Source organism: Furipterus horrens, unplaced genomic scaffold, assembly GCF_987537825.1.
Source record: "Furipterus horrens unplaced genomic scaffold, mFurHor1.1.pri manual_scaffold_10, whole genome shotgun sequence".
NCBI lineage: Eukaryota > Metazoa > Chordata > Mammalia > Chiroptera > Furipteridae > Furipterus > Furipterus horrens.
In genome coordinates this window covers 79,747,908-79,768,446 of record NW_028327180.1, presented here as the reverse complement: position 1 = coordinate 79,768,446, position 20,539 = coordinate 79,747,908, and the positions used below count along the sequence as shown (strand labels likewise).

The following is a 20,539-nucleotide window of genomic DNA, read 5'->3' as shown; positions in this document are numbered from 1 at the left end:
TTTGGGGAGTTTCATACTGCTGTTTCTTAAACCTGCTCACTCTGGCTTATGGTGGGTTTTTCCTCATGTAGTTGAGTAAATTTTTTGTTTGTGTGTGATCACATTAAACATAACTTTATCTTTGAGAACCCTGTATGGCCTGGGCTTAGGGCATGTCCCTCAAGAGTGTTATTATTATTACTTTTAATCCTCACCCAAGGACATTTTTTCATTGCTTTTGGAGAGAGGAAGGGAGAGAGGGAAACATCGATGTGTGAGAGAGAAGCATCAATTGGTTGCTTCCTGCACATGCTCAGACCAGGGATTGGGGCTCAAACCCTCAACCTAGGTATGTGCCCTGACCAGGAATGGACCCTGCAACCTTTTGGTTCCAGGATGAAGCTCCTATCAACTGCGCCACAATGGCCAGGGCAAGAGTGGTTTTGTATTTGCTTCTGCTGTGTGCCCCAGTGGGATCACAGGTCAAGCGGCCATTTCTGTGCCTGTTCTCACTGTGGCGGTTGCTGAACCATGAGCATAGAATACATCTGAACTCCAAGTCCACATATGCAGTAGGTCCATGGTTATGAATTCCGAAGGTAGGCTTTTTCTCCCGTCCAGCCAATGGGTCCACTTTTCTCTAGAACCTTCCTCCTTGAGGAGGCATCCCTTTGAATGTCTCTAATTCATTCAAGAGTCTCAGTTTATAATTCCTCACCCTGCTTTGGGCTGAGTTGAAGTGGCAATAGTGGGACCTTTGTCTTGTTCCCTATCTGAAAGGGAGCACATTTCATGTTTTACCAGGAAGGTTTGTTGCAGATTTTCATCTCTGACAATTAAGAATGTTTTTATTTCTGCTTTGCAAAGAGCAAACTATAAATGTGAATGAACTTAGAAATTTTCAGTGCCTTTTCTAAATATCTTAAAACACTCATGAGTTTTATTCCTTTAACCTGACAATGTGGTCAACTACATTCATTAATTTTCCTAATGTTAGATCAACTTTGCTTTTCTGGGATTAATCCAACTTGGTCACAATGCATTATCTTTTATTCAAGTTGTTGTATTCAGTTTGTTGACATTTAATTTAGGGTTTTGATATCTTTATTTTGAGTAAGAGAGGCTTATAACTTTTCCTTTCTTGATCTTGTTAAGTTTTGGTATAAAACAGTTATTCCAACATCACAAACTGAGTTGGGAATTTTTTTTCTTTCTTTCTGTTTTCTGGAAGAAGTCGTATAAGACAGGGGTGATATTGTCCTTAAATGTTGATAGAATTCACTGGTGACACCATCTGGTCCTGGACATTTTAAAATAAAAAAATGTGGAGATAATTATAAGATAAATGCCATTGTAAGAAATAATACAGAGAGGTCCCATGTACCCTTTGCCCAGTTTCCTCTGAAGGTAATATCTTGCAAAACTTTAATAACAATATCATAATCAGAATATTGACATCGATATACTCAAGATACAGAAGTTGTCCATCGCCACAAATGGATTCATATGATATATGCTGTCATAGGAGAGCACTCCGGACACCCTGGGCCACCCTGCGAATGAGGGGTCCCAGCAAATGAAGCCTGAAACATCACCAGAGGCAACAATGACAAAAACTGGAGCTGTCCTTCTTTGGGCACGTCCTGAGAAGGCAGGGGTCTTTGGAAAAGACAATAATGCTGGAAAAATAGAAGGCAGCAGGAAAAGAGGAAGACCAAATGTGAGACGGAGTGACTCCTCCATACGAGAAGCCACAGGCACGTGTCTACAGGAGCTGAGCAGGGCTGTTGAGGATGGCACATTGTGGATGTCACTCCATGGCACATTGTAGACGTCACTCATTCACAGGGTCACCAGGAGTCAGAGCCAACTCAACAATAACAAGGGATTTCATGGGATGTCCTTTTCTATCTACACCTAGTTCTTCCCTTCCTCATACCCCCTTTTAATCCCTGACAACCATTAATCTGGTCTCCGTTTCTCTAATTTTGCAGTTTCGGAAATGTTATTGTACATAAATGGAATCATATGTGTTGCATGCAGCCATTTGCTGTTGACATTTTCACTCAGCATAGCTCTTTGGAGATTTGTCCCAGGTGGTTGTGTGTGACAAGGGTTTGTTCCATGGTATGGATGGACCACAGTCCGTTTGTTCAACTAGTCACCCTTTGAAGAACATCTGAGTTATTTCCAGTTTTGGTCAGTTATGAATCAAGTTGCTATAAACATTTGTATACAGTTTTTTGTGTGAAGATAAGTCTTCATTTCTGTGGGATAAATGCTCAGGAGTGCAATTTTTGGGTCATATGGTAGTTGAATGCTGATTTTTACAGAAACTACTCAACTGTTTTCCAGAGTAGCTGTTCCATTTAAAATCTGCATCTGCAGTGTTTGAGTGATCCAGTTTTTCTGCGTTCTCAACACCATTTGATGTCATCACTATTTTTTATTTTATTTTAGCAGAGTAGTGTTTTAACAGTTCTGATAGGAGTGTAATGATATCCATTGTGGCTTCACTTTGCATTTCCCTGAGGCCTAATGATGTCGAATATCTTTTCATGTGCTTACTTACTACCTGTACATCCTCTCTGGTGACATGTCCTTTTTAGAATTTTAGAATTTGTATCTTTGCTCATTTTCTAATTAGATTGCTTGCTATTTTACTTTTAATTTAGAATGTTCTTTGTAGCTTCTAAATATTAGTCTTTTGTTAAATAGGTGGTTTGCAAATATTTTCTCTTGGTCTATAGCTTGTCTTTTCATTCTTTTAATAGGATCTGTCACAGAACAAACTTTTAAGCTTTGGTGAAGCTTATCACATTTCCCTTTGTAGATCATGCTTTTGGTGTCAAGCCTAGATACCTGAACTCTTTGCCTGGTCCTGGGTCCTGAAGATTTTCCCCTATTTTTCTAAAAAATTTATAGTTTTATCTTTTACATTGATGTCGACAATCTATTGTGAGTTAATTTCTCTATAATATGTTCTCACTCGGCTGTGGTTTCTTTCCTTCCTTCTTTCCTTCCTTCCTTCCTTCCTTTTTTTCTTTCTTCCTCCCTCCAGCCATCCCTCCCTCCTTCCCTCCCTCCGTTTCTTTTTTTCATTCTTATTATTTTTTTACCTCTGGATGTCCATTGCTCTAGCACCATTTGTTGAAAAGGCTCTTTCCTTCATTGAACTGCTTTTGTACCTTGGTCAAAAATCAGCGGTGAGAACACTCCCCATTATATTGCCTCATTCCCATTTTATATCAGTCAGGGTCCAATCAGGAGACCAAATTTATACCAATTTGAATAGCAGACATTAATAGGAAGAATTCCTAACTAGCATCAAGTGGGTAACTACTAAAAGAGGTTTACCAGGATTCTATGGGGTCCAAAGCTACCAAGTGCAAAAAGTTGCTGAGACTCCTATGCAGAAGAAGAGTGGACAACAAAGGAACTAAGGACTTAAGCTTGGACATGAAGGCTGAGATTCGAACACTCCAAGGAGGGCTTGGGTGCTAGAGGGACACACAGTCCGCTAGAGCTGCAGAAACTCGCCAGAGACGGTGGGCCACAGTCGTTTGCCCAATGGGGAGACAGTTGCCCGAGGGTGTGGCTGGAGCCGTGGCAGAAGTGGCTGCCAGACTGTGAGTGTGGTCTGAGGGCCCCGGGCCAGACCGCCACAGTGTCTTCCAGGTGAGGAGCACATGGGCCGTGGGCCCTTGAGGGTGCAGCTGGGGCCGGGTGAGGCCATTGGGGTGAGCACTAACAGGCCTTCCACCCCCCAGTGCTGGCTCCCAGCTTCATGAAAAGGAAGGAGCAAGGGACTCCATAAAGAAAGTGCCTTCTTGCCACTTCTGTGTCCCCCAGAGCCCTCTGCAGACCAAGCTCGATCCTGAGCCAGCTGGCACAGGAGAAAGGTTTACAGCGCTGAAGCTGCGGTTTCACAGCGCAGGGGGAAGGGCGTGGATTTGGAGTTGAGAAATAGTGAACTGATGACTGGTGTACCCGTCTTAAGGGAAGGTATGCTGGTCAGGGTTCTCCAGACACACAGCACCAACAGAATGCAGGTATGAATGTAGGTGGGTGTCTGGCTATCCTATATGTCTGTCTGTCTGTCTGTCTGTCTGCCCATCCATCCAGCCATCCATCCTTCTACCTACCTACCTACCTACCTACCTACCTACCTACCTACAGGAACTGGCTCATGGAATCATGGAGGCTGGCAGGCTGGAGACGCAGGGAAGAGTGTGAATCCAAAGGCTGTCTGCTGGTGAAATTCCCTCCTTCCAGGGAGCTCACTCTTTTTCTATTCAGGCCTTCAACTGATTGGGTGAGGCCCACCCACACTAGGGAGGGTAATCTGCTTCACTCAAAGTCCACCAATTTAAATGTTAATCTTATCTAAAAAATTACCTTCACAGAAACATCTAGAGTAATGTTTGACCAAATATCTGAGTACTGTGCCCAGCCAGGTTGACATAAACTTCACCATCACATAAGGCATTCAGTCTTTCACTTTAAATATGATGTTAGTGCTAAGTTTCGTGGGTGATCTTTATCAGGCTGAGGAAGCTCCTTTGTGTTCCTACTTTGCTGAGAGGTTTTCTTTAAAATCATGATTGGGCTTGGAATTTTATGAAATTCTTTTCCTGCTTCTATTGACATAATCATGAGGTTTTTCTGCCCCCCCCCCCCGTTTATATGGTAAATTATATTAATTGATTTTCAAATGCTAAGTCAATCTTGCATTTTGGGATAAATCCTACTTGGTCATGATGTATTATTATTCTATTCAGATAGTATTGGATTGGACTGTTAAACTGTTATGGAAATTTGTATCTATGTACTTTTTCTTGAAAGATATTGGTCTGTGTTATTTTTTATTTGTTATATATTTTTGGCCTGATTTTGGTATCTAGGTAATGTTTGCCTCATAGATTAAGTTGGGAAGTGTTCCCTTCTTTCTGTTTTTCTGGAAGGATTTTTGTAGAATTGGTACTACTTATTTTTTAAATACTTGGCAGAACTCATCGATAAAACCATCTGGCCTAGAGTTTTCTTTGTGAAAAGGTTTCCAATTATGAATGAATTTTCTTCAGTAGATGTACAGCCAGCTATACAGGTTATCCATTTCTTCCTGAGTGAACTTCAGGAATTTGTCCTTTTGGAAGCTGAGAGTTCGAAATGGGGAGACATAAATGTAAGATAATGGGGGGGGCGCCCCAAAATTGGAATTATCTTCTGGGGGGGTGCCCCTTGTAGTACAGGCTTCCTCCGCTGGGTGAGTGCTCCAGGAACCCACCTGTGTCAGTGGACCAGCTGCGTTGTGAGGGGCTGGCATTTGGCTTCGGTGCATTTATCTAAAGCCTCTTTCAGTGCGTTTGCCCATTTCCTGATGGTGATTTACGAGCGCACCTGCCCACACGGTGCTGAGTGTTTGACTAAATATTCACCAGATCTTGCTATCTTGCCCCAAGCAGCTCTTTTTTTTTTCTTTCTCCGGAGGAAAGCAGTCCTCAAAGGGAAATGTTTTGCTGATGTGGATGAGGTGAAACAAAAAATGGCAGAAGCACTAAAGGGCATCAAAACTGACGAGTTCAGAAACTGTTTTAAGCAGTGGGAAGAACGTTCTCAATAGGTATATTGAATCATATGGAAAGTACTTTGAAGGTGACTGATGTTTAAATATGTAGGAATAAATACACAATTTTTAATAAATAAATTGCATTTTTGGGGTTCCCCCTCATATATTGATACTTCCAGTTCATACTTAAATGATAGGGTTTTTAATGGTCTTTTTCTGAGTTCATACTTGTATCTCTTTTCTTGTGTGTGAACATAAACCCTGTGGTCGTCTTTAATGTCACTCACTGAGAATCTGTTTTCGGCTCCACGCGGGCATCTGAGAGGAGGGACTTCCTGTCCTCCTGTGGTTGGATTTCCCCAAAGGACAGCTCTGGCTAATGAGTTGTGAGAAGAATTCGCGTTTTTTTCATTTCCAGGCTCGATCATGTAATTGCCGATTCCCGCTTAAATTCTCTTTCCCTAACCTTAACGATTGTGGCACTGTATTGAGATGAAGTTTTTCTCGGCCTGGGGCCTTGAGCAACTGTAACGCACAGAGCATGCTGACAACCTGGATGTGGGGCGTGTGTGAGAAACACGTCTCTGCTGTTTCAGCAGCAAAATCTCCTGTCTTAATTGATACCATTTCTTATTTTTCTAAATACACAAGGCAGCTTAAAACAAAGTACAAATGATATTAATAATACTGTATCAATATTATAGTATATATCACATACATACCATATACACTATAATTATATTATTAGCAATCAAACTACTGAGTGAAGTCCACTGAATTTATTTTCTTTCTGTGATTTTATTACCTATTATATATTGCTAAGACATCTTTAAACTGAACTCAGGCTTGAAGTTTTTGGTAGCCTGTGGGTGATTTGAGTCTGGTCTGCAGGGGTGATGATGAGCCCTTGGGGACCTATCCCCCGTTCTCCACAGCACTAAGGCCACTTCCGTTGACCATTTCTGGTGCTGAGTGGGGATAAATTGGTTGACTTCTGGTCTGTCCGTTGTCTGAGGGCGTGGCCCTTTGAGGCCCCGGCTTTCTCGGGGAGAGGGTGTCCTACTATCAGAGTCCCCTTTGAGAAGATCCTGCCCATTTCTCCGTGAGGCGCTGGGATGAGAGCCCACGTTTGCTGGGGTTGGCAAGTGGCCCCAGGAACACAGCAGGCTGGTGATCCTGCTTACACCTCTGGGTTTCTCACTTCTGTCCTTACTCGCTTCCCACCTCGATATTTAGTAAGATGTCCTCTTTTAAAAGCTTTTTTCAAGTATTTTTAAGGGCAGACTTGTTAGAGTAATCTAGTCTGCCCTGTGCTCAGCAAGGGAAGCCCGGCTGTTGTTTCTGAGGTAGGAAGGATGAGGCATTTCTCTGGGGTGGCCCAGGAGAGTTCGTGGCTGGGTGGTGGCAATGCTTCCAACATCTTCCCATTGGTCCTCAGCTGGTTTGCTTTTCTTCCTCAAGCTGCATGGGATCAGGCAGCTTCCACTCTCATCATGGCCTCCGCCTGGGGGATGAGCACACCCCTAAGAGCTCCCCTGTTCCCCCACGACATGAGTCCCTCTCATCCTCTCCCGCCCCAAAGGGAGCAAGAGTGGGTGGGAAGCCATTGCTCTCCTCCCTGCACCTGTGCGGCTCACGGGTGGGTGTCAGCATCAAATTTCTCTTCTTCATGTAAACACGGTGCCCACAGCCCAGTGTAGACATTTCAGAAAATACAGATAAGCATGGAGAAGGACACCACACCTGCTTCTAATCCCAGAATTCAGTGGTTAACAGCTGGGCCTATGGTTTCCCCTAATATTCTTTTACAACAGTGAGGTTATACAGCATGACTTCTCTCATGTCCTGAAGCAACAGTGGTGTGGGCCCTTAGTGGTAGGTCGGCCAGTGCTCTGGGGTGTTCGCGAAGCTTGAAGGCGTGAGCACAGGGCTGTGGCTCTGTGTGGAGTTTCCCAGGGGTCTTCGAGAGTCCTATTCTCCTGGGTGCTCCAGTGGTGAAGAAAGTCTCATTGCTGGTCTGTCTGGGGGTGCATCCTGCCTATGGCACACAGTGTGGGTCCTATTGGTTGTCACTTCCCATCCCTTCCTCCTGGGTTGCTCAGGGCACTGCCTGGCAGTTCAGCTGGTCACTGCTGACCAACGTCTGTCTGGTAACTGGGTTGGTTTCACTTTGGCAGGAAACTGACCTGAAGGGATGAACTCTGATGGCCAGTGGCCTTGGAGAAGTGGGAGTTAAAGCAACAAACTAATTTTCTTGGGACAGATAAAGATTATATCTTTGTACACATAAAGATGGTGCCCATCTAGACTTAAATAAAATATAATCTATTATTGCATAAATATTTAATTTTTAAAACTTCACTATTAATTTTAGATTCAGGCATAGCCAGCCTGGCTCAGAGAGAGTTATGACTCTGGGACGCCTGGCAGCCACCTTCCAATCTTCCTTTGTGGCTCACTGGTGCTCTGCAGAGTAGGGTGTTTGGACTCTTGTTCTGTCTAGTCTTCTCAGCCTCCCTGGGGTCTGTGCACCCACCTGTTTCTTAGCTCCCTCACTCCTGTATGAACACCTACCTCGTTCTCTGTCCTTGTCTGGGTGTGCCTGCCCCATCCTGTGCCATCCCAGCTTGTTTGGACACCCCCTCCTACCTGTCTCCTGCCCCACAGCCCCCAGCGGAAGCTCCTCTCTGTCCGCAGAGTCCAGGGTTCTGTGCTCATAAAACCCACACCACGTCCATATCTGTCCACCAGCTGCAGCCTCGCTGCCTCCCCTCGAGGCAACTGCTTCCTCTATTTTCTCTGACAGACTTCCAGGCTCCCTGAAGGCAGTGTCCCCTTGAGCAGAATGATCCCAGTCTGGAGCAGCTGGGTTCTGAGTGCAGGCTAGTGGACATGGTCACTGTCCTTGGTGGCATCTTCTTTTTTTCCCCTCCACTTAGCCTGGACATTGAGCCCCAGTGCCCCTGCTGGGGAGATGCTGCCCAGAGCCCAGAGGATGCTCTCTGTCTCCATGACAACATAGCACCTCACCAAGCAGCCTCTCTGTCGTGGGCCCCACTGTGTGCAGTGACCTCCCCCCACATAGCTGTCATGCCTGCAGTACCAATGTCCTTGCTGTTCTTGCTTAGGTCAGCCCTTTGCTTTGGCTGTTCCTGTTAGGCTCGCTCACCTCACTGTCCTTCACCTGGGCCCCTCGCTGACTTCCACATCACTTCATCCAGGAAGCTTTTGCTGACCAAGGCTGCCTGTGTGTTCCCTTGGATCTCCTGCAGGTCCCCTCGGAGCTCCTGCATGTCCCCTCAGTGGTCCTGTGTGCCAGTGGTGGTTCTTGGGTCCATTTGGCTCCTGCAGACTCTGGGCTGCATGTGGGTGGGAGCTGGGTACAGGGATGGTTATTGGAAAATGGTGGCTGAACAAGAGAGTGGATGCAGTGTGAAGGCTGCAGAGGTGTCTGGCTGTGGGCAGAGCTGAGGAGTTTGCCCTCCTAGATCTCCCAGACCTGGGCACATAGGGGCTGGGCCACAGCACTCTGCTCCTGTCCTAGAAGCCTGTTAGGAGGGAATCAGTGGGACACGGGATAAAGCGTTGTGGCTGGCTGCACCTGTGCTACCCCGCCCCCCCACCCCCCCACCGGCATCCTGGGGCTTTATGAGTGGAAAGGTGATATCCAGTCTGTGGTGAGGAGCCCAGCCTCCGGGCAGTGAGCTAACAGATTCCTGCTGCCTGCTTTCTGCCAGGAGTTTGGGGGTTCTAATCATACACATTTCCTCTTGCCTGAGGGTACTGCCAGGCCCCAGATCCTGGGCTAGTCTGGGCTGTTGGCTCTCTTGAGACAGAAGGTAGAGGAGAGCATGGCCCCCGCCATAGGTGACCGCTGTCACCACGGGCTCTGCAGGGAAGTGGGGCTGGAGCAGCCATGGTTCAGACTGTCTAGGTCGGTATTGAGGGTAGCAGCTTCAATGGTCAAGAGCATGAATTTTGGCTATAAGGACTTGAATTTCAATCCTGGCTTTGTTGCTCTGAGCCTCAGTTTCCTCTTCTATAAAATGGAGGTAACAGCACCACCTGCCTTGCCGGGGTATCGGAAGTTTAACACAGATGCCTAGTGAGTGCTTACCACAGGGCCTGGCACATGGCAGTTCGCTCCCCTGGGAGAAAGGGGGAGCAACACTTTGTTTATGTTGTGGTAATTAATTTTGTGTCAACTTGGCTAGGCTTTGATACCCAGATAGATGCTTGGTCAAACATTATTCAAGATGTACACTTAACAAAAAGTGTTTTTTGTTAAGGGCATTAACATTTCAATCAATGGACTCTGAGTGAAGCAGATTGCCCTCCACAGTGTGGGTGGGCCTCACCTAATCAGTGGAAGGCCTTGAGAGGAGACAACCAAGCTCCCCAGAAGAAGGGGAATTCAGCCAACAAACTGCCTTTGGGCTTGAACTGCAACTGTCCTCTGGTTCTCCAGCTGCCAGCCTACCCTGCAGATTTGGGGACTTATAAGTCTCCACAATTGCATGAACTGTTTCCTTAAAATGAACTCTCCCTGTCTGCACATATACACGCACACACACACGCACACACACACACACACACACACACTCGCATGCACACGTGCACACACGCATGCCCCTATCCCTATACCTATTGGTTCTATTTCTCTGGAGAACCTGCACTAATAGTCATGGTGCAGTGAACTTGAAGCGCACTGAGGGCAGGGACTGTCTCCTTTGTCCAGCTCTCTATCCCCTGTACCTAGCACAGTTCTGGCACAGAGTAGGTGTTCCACATCAGCAGCCCTGTGGTTATAGGTGAACATTTGACACATTCCACATAGTAACTGGAACAAGAGGGACTGCCCTCAAGAACAGATTCGAGTCTGGGAACTGTGCTGGATTTAAAGGGGCTGCCAAGGCCAGTGATGACAAGTTTCGAGCCAGATGTTGGTTGAAGCTAAAACTTCAACATGGGGAACAAAAGACTTCTGGGTTCAGGTGCCTGCCTTTGTCCAGGCCAGAGCAGGGCTGTTTCAGGTGACCGTCACGAGTCTGTGGTGGCAATGGAAAAGGACCCTGAGTGGTCCTGCCTGAAGCAGTTCTCACGTGAACAGCCTCCAACAGACTGGCACCAGGAAAAGGTTAACTTTTCTCGAGTTTTATTGTAAATTCCTCAGAAAAAGAGCATTTACAATGACAATCCTTTATGATAATCTGTGAATCATCTTTATACCAAGTGGTACTGCAAATACATGGCATGTTCAATACTGTGTAAGACGTCAGAATAAACACAAACTTATTTCAGATGCCACATACAGTGTCGCTTACAGTGTCGGTACAAAGTTCTACTAAAGTTGATGTATTAAAAATAATTTATATATATTTTATAAATAAGGAAGAATTCACATGTATAGTAATTACAGGAGGCCTTTTGAGAAATACCGGTGATTACAGAAAATATATTTTGGAGTCTACACAGCTGCTCAAAATAACGTAATCTGCCTTGACGTGAGAGATCTGAAAGTTTTCTGAGGCGGGCGGGCTGACAGTCTTTCCGGGACAAATGGCGGATGTGTGACTTGAGGGTCATTCAGCTAGACTACAGCAGGAGAGGGTGTGTGAGCCCTCCAGCAAAACTCCATGCCCAGTTTGCTTTCAGGTCATCTCTCACAGCCTGCAAGACGTGGGAGCAATGGGGGAAGGCAGGGCACCGTGGGCCAGGCCGGGGAGGGGGAGGGGCTGGGTGGCGGGGCTGTGGCTCTGGGTGGGTGCCTTGCAGGCCTGCTGTCCTTCACGTCTCTGAAGCAGCTGAAGTAGCAAGGGACCAACAACTCTTAAACCCATGGCCGATGGCATGCTGGGCAGTGGGCGGAGGTTTGGATTTAGGAACTTTGCTCACTCGAGAGCTCTTGGGCCTCGTAAGCAGGCAAAATTGTTGCCCTTCCTTAGAAATGAAGCTCTGATCTTGAAGAGGCCCCCAAAAGGCCGCATCCTCTGATCCTGCAATGGTGACCCATGGAGAGCACACGTCACCTGGCTTGGGGCAGGGGCGAGTCAACAGTTACTGCTCTGCAGAGTGCAGGCTAAGCCACCTAGAGCCCTCTAGGTCATGGCCCACATTCTTGGGGCCACAGGGGAGAGGTTCCATGTTAGTTAAGGTGAGCTTGAAAAGAGAGGAGTGTGAACTGTGGCTTTGCAGGAGGAAAAAAAAGTATATGCTCAATACTCCGGCACTGGTTAGAGAAGTCTTGCTGTGAGTTTTGGAGACCAAGCCCCATTCTCTCTGTATTTTCCATGCTTTCACACATTGTGTTTGGTTAATGCTCACTTGCTGCCCACAGCTCCAAAGCACGCGTGAGCCCAGGCTTGCTGGGCTGCATGGTTGTGCCTGCAGGCCCAGAGGAGAGGGTCAGACCCCCCAGTGAACTGGCAGCTCATCTGGCGGAGACCAAAGTAGGAGGTGGGGTGCCTTCCGCGGGGTATTTGGGGTCTTGCACTCACACCCTGAGGTCAGGCACTATGTATTTCCCCTTACATTTTTAAAGCATCTCTGTTCTATGATCTCTATGATTTTGGAGAGACACCCAAGGCAGCTAGTGACTCTCTTGAAAAAAACAAAACAAAACAAAATGTAAAACCTGCTTTGACTACATGCCAGTCTGGGAAGAAAGAAATAGTAGCATTTGGCCCTATGAGCGACTTTTTACTTGTACTCCCACTGGAGGCTGGTGTGGCGGTGAGGTCAGCTGCCTTTTGGATTGTAGGAGCAGGAGGCTCAAGGCATAGGGAGGAAGCAGGGAAAGCAAAGAATAAAATAGGGACGGAAGGAAGTGCCGCTTAGGTCCTCTCAGAGATGAGGCTTGGCTCAGAAGTCATGGTCTCTATTCTTGTGGACAGTTTCGGTCTGATAACAGCTGGTGTTCCTGATGGTTCAGAGTTCTTGCTAGTCTTGGTCGCCTAACTCCAAAGGGCTGCAATCAAGTGTTTGGGGCTGTGATTCTGGGCAGCAAGGGGCAGTGTACCATGGGTTCTGACTGCACTTGGAGCAGGATCTGGGTTCTGGGTGTGGGAGGATGGCTGAGGACTTCACGTCAACATTGTCATCATCCATGTCACCTGCCTGGCCTCCTGGCATGGAGGCAGCGCTCTGGCGGTGCAGGGTGCAGGGGGGAAATGTGAGGTAGATTGGCGGATGTGTAGGAGGGAGGTGGGTGCAGAGTCCCTTCTCCTGGGGGCTCGCTTCTGAAGAAGAGGGTCGGAGAGGGCAGGCAAGCTGTGGGGTTTGGTGATGAAGATGGTTCAGCGTCTGTGGTATTTGGATAAAACACATTCTGAGAATTCACTTGATCACTTCTTAAGCCCCTTGTAGAAAAATATATCCGGAACGAATCTGTTTCACATCTCAGTTCTGAATCACCTTTAGTTCACAGGTTATTGGTCAACAGAAAACGAGAGGTTGTAGCTGCCCGAGGCCGGACACTAGGCTGCTTTTCCACATGAAGCCTCAGCCATGACCACTCTCCAGGGCAGCAGGCAGCTCCCTGCTTTATGTGGGGTTGAAAGGTGTCCTCCAGGGCACCTGTCTGGAGCTGGGAGGTGGGGAGAGGGCCAGGTTGGGGGTGGGGATGGCAGGGGCCGAGCTTCTGTGTCTGGCGATGCTATCTGTGGGTCGAAGTACCTGAAGCTTGGTGGTACAGTTGGCCAAGTCTTTACAGGGCCCATCTGGCTACTTCCAGGGGCCTGGGGTGAGTGGCAGGGCCCGTGAATGACCTGGAGGCTCAAGGCAGAAACCTGGGGCAGCATAGGCGGGCTCGCTGGGGCAGGGCGGCTGGGCTGCCTGGAATTTGCAATGAGGTGCGCGGTCCATGCCGGGGCCCACTTGTGCAGAAAGTCCACACGATCGTTTAGAAACAGATGGATCCCTCTTCCTACCACCACTCTGTGGGGAGCTGGGTGGGTATTTGGACCCAGAACCTCGCTGGGCTCACTGCGGCAGGAGAATGAGGGCCTCCATGTCAAAGCCTTAATGTCACCACAGGTGTGGGTTATCTGTGTGTGTTATTCTGAAAAAAAAATTGTTACATTTTTGTGAAATTTTATTTCAAAATTCAGTAATGCTGGAATAGTGAGTTCACTAGATAACTGGCTTTTCTGGTGATTCTTTTGGTTAAATGAATACTTCTTTAACAGAAAGTACTAGTAGTTAGTTGATCTTTTGTGTTCATAGGATTGCTGGCTGGGTATGCTTCAGGGCCCACCTGTTGTGATGATTTCGTACCCCATTGCTTCCAAATTGTGTTCCAGGAGCCTCTTCTGGGGCCAGCCTTTCCCCTGCCTCCCACATAAGCAGTTCTGATCAAAAACTTTTACCCGACAGCCTTCGTGAATTTGCAAATTTCAGTTTTCAGGCCTGTGATTGCTTTCTCCAGTTCAACAGTGTCTATGGCACGCGGGTCCCTTGTGACTGCACAGCGAGGACAATGGGAGGCAGATGTGCTTCTCAGACACATTTAGAAGTGGGAGGGATCGAGCAAAAGGAGCAGATGCTGCACAAGTCACTCCCAGTTTAAAAGGTCAGCTGAGACCGGTTTGGTCTTTTTCTCAGGAATCCTGCAACCCAGAAGGGCCAATGTTTAGGCCTGGCAGTCGGTGGGCTGGGAGTTTTCTGCCAGGGACTGCCACAATTTAGATTTTTCCAAAGGGTGAAGTTCATGCAAGTTGGGTAATTTCAGAGATAAAAGTGGGAGTTTGGGTCAAGAGTTTGAGGCAAGAATAGAAAGGGTGAGATCCCTTCAACCCAGCTACCATGAAACTGATTATTTGGCTTTTGAAGTCAGTTTCCTCACCCTATAGCTACATATTGTACCTTTAAAAAAATCTAAAATGTGAATGTAGACGTCTAGGCACACTCCTGGGAGTTGTAGGGAGCAGGTGTTTGGTGGTCCGAGCTCCAGGAGCTGGCGGGGCACAGGTGGGTTGGGCAGCCAGGTAGGAAGGAAAGGGGGCCGTGTGTATTTAGAGCGAGGCAGGGTCTGGGCCTTCCTTTCCCTGAAAAGGGACATTCCTCAGCAGCACAGGGACATCGTGGCCACAGGGGCAGGTAAAGGGGGCAAACCTAATTAGTCTGTGATGAGGCCACCTCTCCCAACTCCAGGAGGCTTGAAAAACGGCCCTTTGAGCCAGCAAGGGAACCAGTATGTTTTGGCCGCTGATATGAGAAGGAAAGGGATATTCTGGGAACCCAGGGGAGCCTCTTCCGTGCTGAGACGCTTTGACGCAGGCTCTGTTCCCAGGGCTGGTGGGGTTGTGCTTCTGGGAGCCCACCCTAGCCTGAGACGTTGGGATAACTGAGTAGAATAACCACCAGCCTGCGTGCTACTGACCCCGAGTTTTGGAGTGTGTGCTACTGGCGGGGGGGGGGGGGGGCATGTGTCAGAATAAACACTTATATGAAAACCCTTGCTGTGCTGACTATACTGTGATGATGAGGGACCAGGGCCACAGTCAGAAAGGTCATTGGTTTTTAAAAGGGATATTGAAGGAAACTGCCCGGACCCCACTCGTGTCCTTGGGGTTGCAGCGTTGAGCCTGGAGGTCACTCTGCTGCCGCGTACCCTCCCCTGGCCAGGCAAGCGCAGTCAGCCCCGGACTTGGACCTGGGCCTGGCTAATCAAATGCCTCCTTTCTGTGGTGAAAAGCAGGCACGTGGGCTTTGTCCTGGTCTCTTAGGGTCCCCACCCAGAATGGAGTCCTTACCAAGGTGGTGGCCTGACCTGCGCTTGCGGGTGTCCATGCTGTAGACGACCATGGGTCCTTGATGACCGTTTTGTTCTTTCTGGCTGTGGGATGTGTGGGACGAGGCCTAAGGCGGGGATGAGCAGAGCTGGACCTCGGAGAGCATCTTTCTGCTTACTAGCATTTGAGATTATAAAAAATTATTTTTTTAATCAAAACTTCCAAAATAAACTGAGTGATTTCCCCACCCCACTCCCCCCAAGCTGCAATAAGTCTTGTTGGCTCTCTCTCAGGCTCACAAGTCAAATGGAAGGAAAAGCAGGAAGCAGCTGCGAAGGAGGGCAAAGGTGCAGAGCGAGGACAGGCGTGGCGCTCATGCCAGGAGGGAAGCCCCAGCCCCTGCGGGCCTGTGTTTGCAGGCCAGGTTCCGGGCCGCCCCAGTAGGTGCAGTCTGGCTGGGTCCGCAAGGAGGACCATGTGAAGGCAGCTGACAGAGGTGTCTGCCTGGAAAGCAGGAGCCCTCGGTTCCACAGTGTCCCCAGGTGGCTGCGCCCGGAATGACTCCTTTGCACAGCAGCGCGGGTTCCCATCGTAGCTCAAGGCATACCTCATACTTGCTAACGAAAAGACCCCAGCCTGGTTGGCAGTGCGAACCTTAGACTAGGAAACTTGCAAGGAGACCAGTGTTGAACCGCAAAGCGAGTACAGGTTTTTGCTTTTGTCTGTAAGAATGTACAGGGGGCCTGCGTGGGGCTGCGGTGTCAGGACGAGGTGGGGCTCGGTGGCCTGGGCTCCGTGCTGGCCTCCTTCATACCTCGCCCACCCACACCGCTGTGACTCCCCCCTTTACGCCTGACACCTCGCACCGCAGTGCATTTTGTCGCCCATTGATGAGAAACAGTGACTCCTGGGCTGGTGTGAGGAGGTACTGTCCGAACAGCCCACTGTCCCTCACGACCCTGCGGGGCCCTCCCCAGGGCCAGGCTGGCCTGGTGGGTGGCTCCTTGAAGTTCTTCAGCACGCCCACCTTCCCCGTGGACAGCTCCAGGAACAGCAGGTCTGGTGCTGTCTCCAGCGTGGCGTAGACGTAGTACTGGTTGCTGTGGGTGAAAGAATGCTGGAACGCCATGTCGGAGATGCCCTGGCTTATTTTCAGGTCATAGAGGGTCCGGATCTCCCCCCGCAGCGTGACCCCCTGCACGTGCAGGCGGGGGCTGGCGGCAGCAGCGCTGACCACAAAGCGCCCGTCGGGGGACGTGTATGGGGTCCCCGTCACGTCACCGTTGGGGCCGACCACTGAGTCCGTGACGCTGTCGATCAGCAGCTGTGGAGCGGCAGCAGTGGCCTGGTCCCGGCGGCACTGGACGAAGAAGTAGCCGCCCAGGTGAGTGTGGGCCATGGCCTGAGGCAGGCAGCCGTGCCGCCGCAGCCCGATGGTCTTGAGGAGCATCAGGGTTTCCAGGTCGACTTTGTGAACTGCAGGCTCAGACCTGTTGAAAATGAAGCCGAACCTGGGAGGGGGAGAACTGAGGTCAGAGGTCGGGGACCCGTCACTCATCTCACAGGATTACAGCCTTTCCCTCCCCGTTATCATAACCCTTCGGTGGTCTGACAGCCTTTGGATAAGATCTACCATGCTGCAGGGGATGGCTTCCTAAATGATTTGTCTGTGATCTCAAACGACATGGAGAGCATTACAGATGTTCCTGGACCTGTGCTTTCATGACCCGCACTCGTCTTTAGAAATGGTAAGGAGGAGGGTAAGTGCCTCCAACAGCGTCTCCCTTAGGGATGCGTCTGAATCAGCCTCCGGGAGACCTCATGGCAGCGATGGGCCTGGGCCTGGAGGGGAAGGACCAGCTCTGGCTGCCTGGCTCTGCTGGCTATGAGGACGTGACAGGAGAGCCTATAGCTCTGCTATCTTCTGGACGAGCTGGTGAGTCTGAATTTGAGGATGCAGATTCAGTGAAGCAAGCCCAGGCTTCTGATCAGTGTTCTCTCTCCCTGGGAACAGGAAGAGGGAGCCGCTTCTCTGGCCGTTTATATGATGCTGGCAGGGGGCTGAGAATAGCTTTTACTTTTAGAGCCAGGAGGCCCGATGCTGGGAGTGGCCTGCCAGCTGCAGGGCCTGGGGCAAGGTGCTCACCTGCCTGAGCCTCTGTGACTCTAAAGAGGGTAGTTCCTTGGAGAGCTGTTGGGGAGGATTAAATCTAAGAGGCAGCTATAGTGGAAGAGCTCAGGACGTGGAAGTGGCTCACATCTGGAGTCCTGAAATTCCTCATTGGAGGCCCCTTGCTAGCTGCCCAAAGGCAGGGCTCCAGGCAGGACTTCCCTTTGAACTGAGAGCCTCTGCTGACCCCTCACTCACAGGCGTTTTGACACTGTGTACCCCTACAGGAATCGAGAAAAATCGCTTCCACAGTTTTCTCTTGAATCCCAGTGCCTCGCAGAGGGGAAAGTGCCCTCTGTAACCCATCTGTGAAGCAGCCTTAAGAGCTGAGCATGGACAGAATAGGGAAGAGAACCCCACTCTCATAAGGAACTTAAACGTGAAAGGGGCACCCAGGGACAGCCCGCCAAGTCTTTGAGCTACAGGTCCCAGCTGAATTCTGCTGTTGAAGGGGCTGGGCATTTAGAACAAAATTAGAGGCTCTTCCCCAGGCACTGTCTGCAGGGGAGGGTGGGGGTGGGGGGTCATAAAGTGGTTCTTCTCCTCCTTAGGCAAGGACAAATGGGTGAGTCCTGTTTTTGCAAATCCAGCATCAGCTTGCAGCAGTGAGTCAGTTCTTCCTGGAGAAAGGTGCTTGATGTCAGATTAAAGGAAGGCATAAAGAGTGCTGCCTGACAACGGGGTCTTGATGACTTTATCAAGGGCAGGCTCAGAGTGTCAGGGGTGCTCTGAAATGAATAAGGAAGGGGCGTGGCCCGGTGGGGATGAGGGAGGGGGTGTGGCCAGGCGGGGATGTGGTCTCTGCTGAGGCCACAGCTGTCATTATGAGCCTCTTCTTTTGAATGGTGGCAAACCAGGTACCCCCAGGGGGCCTTGTTTCCTGGCCAGCCCCCTGCATGGCTGCTCTGGGGGCTCTGAGAGGAACCATGGGCTGTGGTTAGCAAAGAATGAGGCAGTATGGACCTGGCTTTGCATTTAGTCTGACTGCCATTTCCTGGCTGTGTGACCTTGACCAGTGTCTTAACTTCTCTGAGGCTGTTTCCTCATCTGTAAAATAGGTTTGAGATCACTTCTACTTGTTTTTTTTTTTTTTTTTTTTTTTTTTTTTTCTGTGAGTGTCTAGCAAGGGGAGGGCGCTCAGTTTGCCACTGCTGTGTCCTGCTTTCCTCTGTTGTCCTCACCTTGAGGATGAGACTCCCTGACCTCACTGAGCCCCAGAAGGCATTTGGAGCTGGGTGCCTCCTGAAGGCATTTGGAGCTGGGTGCCTCCTGAAGGCATTTGGAGCTGGGTGCCTCCTGAACTTGCACAATTAAGGGAGTAAGGATGGGTCTGTTCTCTGTCCCTTCCTGATGGGGTCCCAAGCCAGCCCAGGAGGAGTGGGGGACACAGAGACAGGAGCGGGCCCCGCACAGGGTGCAGTTGGAGCATGTGGCACCTTAGCCGGCGGGTCTTACCTCACGTGGTTGATGATGAGGTTTGTTGGGGGAATGAAGAAGTCATCCATTCCTGCAAAGGGGGCGTGGATGAGGTGTTGGCCCTGGCCGGTGCTGGCTTCTGTGATCACCTGTAACACAGAGCAGGAGTCCTGTGAGAACCCATCCTAGTGGGGGACTGAAAACCTGAAGAACTCTGCACACTCTGGAGAACCCCAGCAGACAGGCTGCTAGAAATGATGGACAAGCCACAGTCTTGGGGGTCATGGGGCAGAAGCAGAATAAGATGTCATAGGCAGGGACCTGACCTTCCTGGGTGAGGAAGAGGTGGGACAGGAGTTGATGCCTGAATGGTTCCCTCTGCTCTGTTGGGCGTGACCTGCTGCTCATTGTCAGCTGTGGTGACCACAGAGCGGGGACTTGCAGGAACCGTGTTGGATTTGTGCTGGGGCTTCAGAGGGAGGCCCCCAGAATTGAAACATCACTCTGCTTGGAGACAAGCTGCCCCACAGCGGGGAAGCTCACCTTCTCAACATCTAGGCTCCCCTGGGAAAAAGGAGAGTGCTTTTAAATAATGAAAATGTTAAACTGGGGGATGGTGTACGGGGTGTGTATTTTCCTCAGCTGCCCGGTGCCTGGGCTGGTTTGTTGGGTGTCTCTGTCACACACGGCCCACCGAGTTGTTCTTTGCAGCGGAGTCTGCATGATTGGTTAGAGAAAGCAGGAATCGGGCGGGGATGCCGGGCATGTGGTTAGAGGCCTTGAGAGTAGAATGCCAGGACTGGTTCCAGTGTCACAGAGGGGACTTGCTGTGAGAAGTAGAGAATTAGGTCCTGTGTTTGGTACAGACTGGTAGTGACAGAGCATGGCTGCCTCTGTTTCCCTAAGGTTACACTTTCTCTGCTGCGGACGTGGCAGGAGGTGACCCGAGCCACTCCCTGGTGTGTGTCCTGCTGCGTCTGCCTCAGGGACAAGCACGTGGGTGTGCAGAACAGTCAGGTGATGTCCGTGGTTAGAATGGGAGGGTGCTTCAGGAGTCCTGCCAGAAAGCTCCCTGTGCTCAGGTTGGGCATCTGTGCATTAGCCACTGAGGTCTTGACCTGGGAGGCTGGACACTTCTGTGACATTGTGGCCGTGTGCACAGAAGAAAGGATCCAGGTTTCAACAGTCTGGGTGGGGCTTTGTGACTCTTGTGGCTTGGAGCTCTGCATGCTTTTTCCTTTTGCGAATGGAATTTGCCTTCTGGCTCTTACTTTTAGGACGAGACCAGCAGCACCTGGCTGCCTCCTCAGGCAGGTTGAGGGTTTGCGTCTTTTCTGAACCATGGTTCCCAGGGATCAGCAGGCAGAAGGCCAGGTTGCAATCACAAGGGCTGTCTCTTCCAACCTGCTGGGAGTGCTGATGTTCTCCAGCTGCATGAGGTTATTTTCCTGTGGTTTAGCCAAAATGGCCAAATGACACTTCCGTGGTGGGTTCGTGAGGAAAAGCTCAGAGAACTGGGTGTGAAGGAAGTATCAGCATTAGGAAACCAAATTTTAGAGGCTAGGAGAAAATGCCAGAGAATTCAAGAAGCTATGCAATCCTCACTTGGTAGCAGGCCTGTCATTTTAGTGTATAACAGAGATGGGAAATGACAAGCTGTCAGAGCTCGGTGCC

General features: G+C 49.6%; 1 protein-coding gene across 1 annotated transcript in view; it reads right to left on the bottom strand.

The window, feature by feature from the left end:
• Nucleotides 1-15,539: 15,539 nt before the first annotated feature.
• Nucleotides 15,540-20,539, bottom strand: part of FSTL4 (follistatin like 4) — a 116,670-nt gene continuing 111,670 nt past the window's right edge. The window contains exons 11-12 of the mRNA XM_090289498.1: nt 18,905-19,014; nt 15,540-16,790 (exon numbers count right to left, since the gene is read on the bottom strand). Of these exons, the coding sequence (XP_090145624.1) occupies nt 16,088-16,790; nt 18,905-19,014 (813 nt within the window). The 3' untranslated portion in view covers nt 15,540-16,087. The remainder of the gene's footprint in view (nt 16,791-18,904; nt 19,015-20,539) is intronic.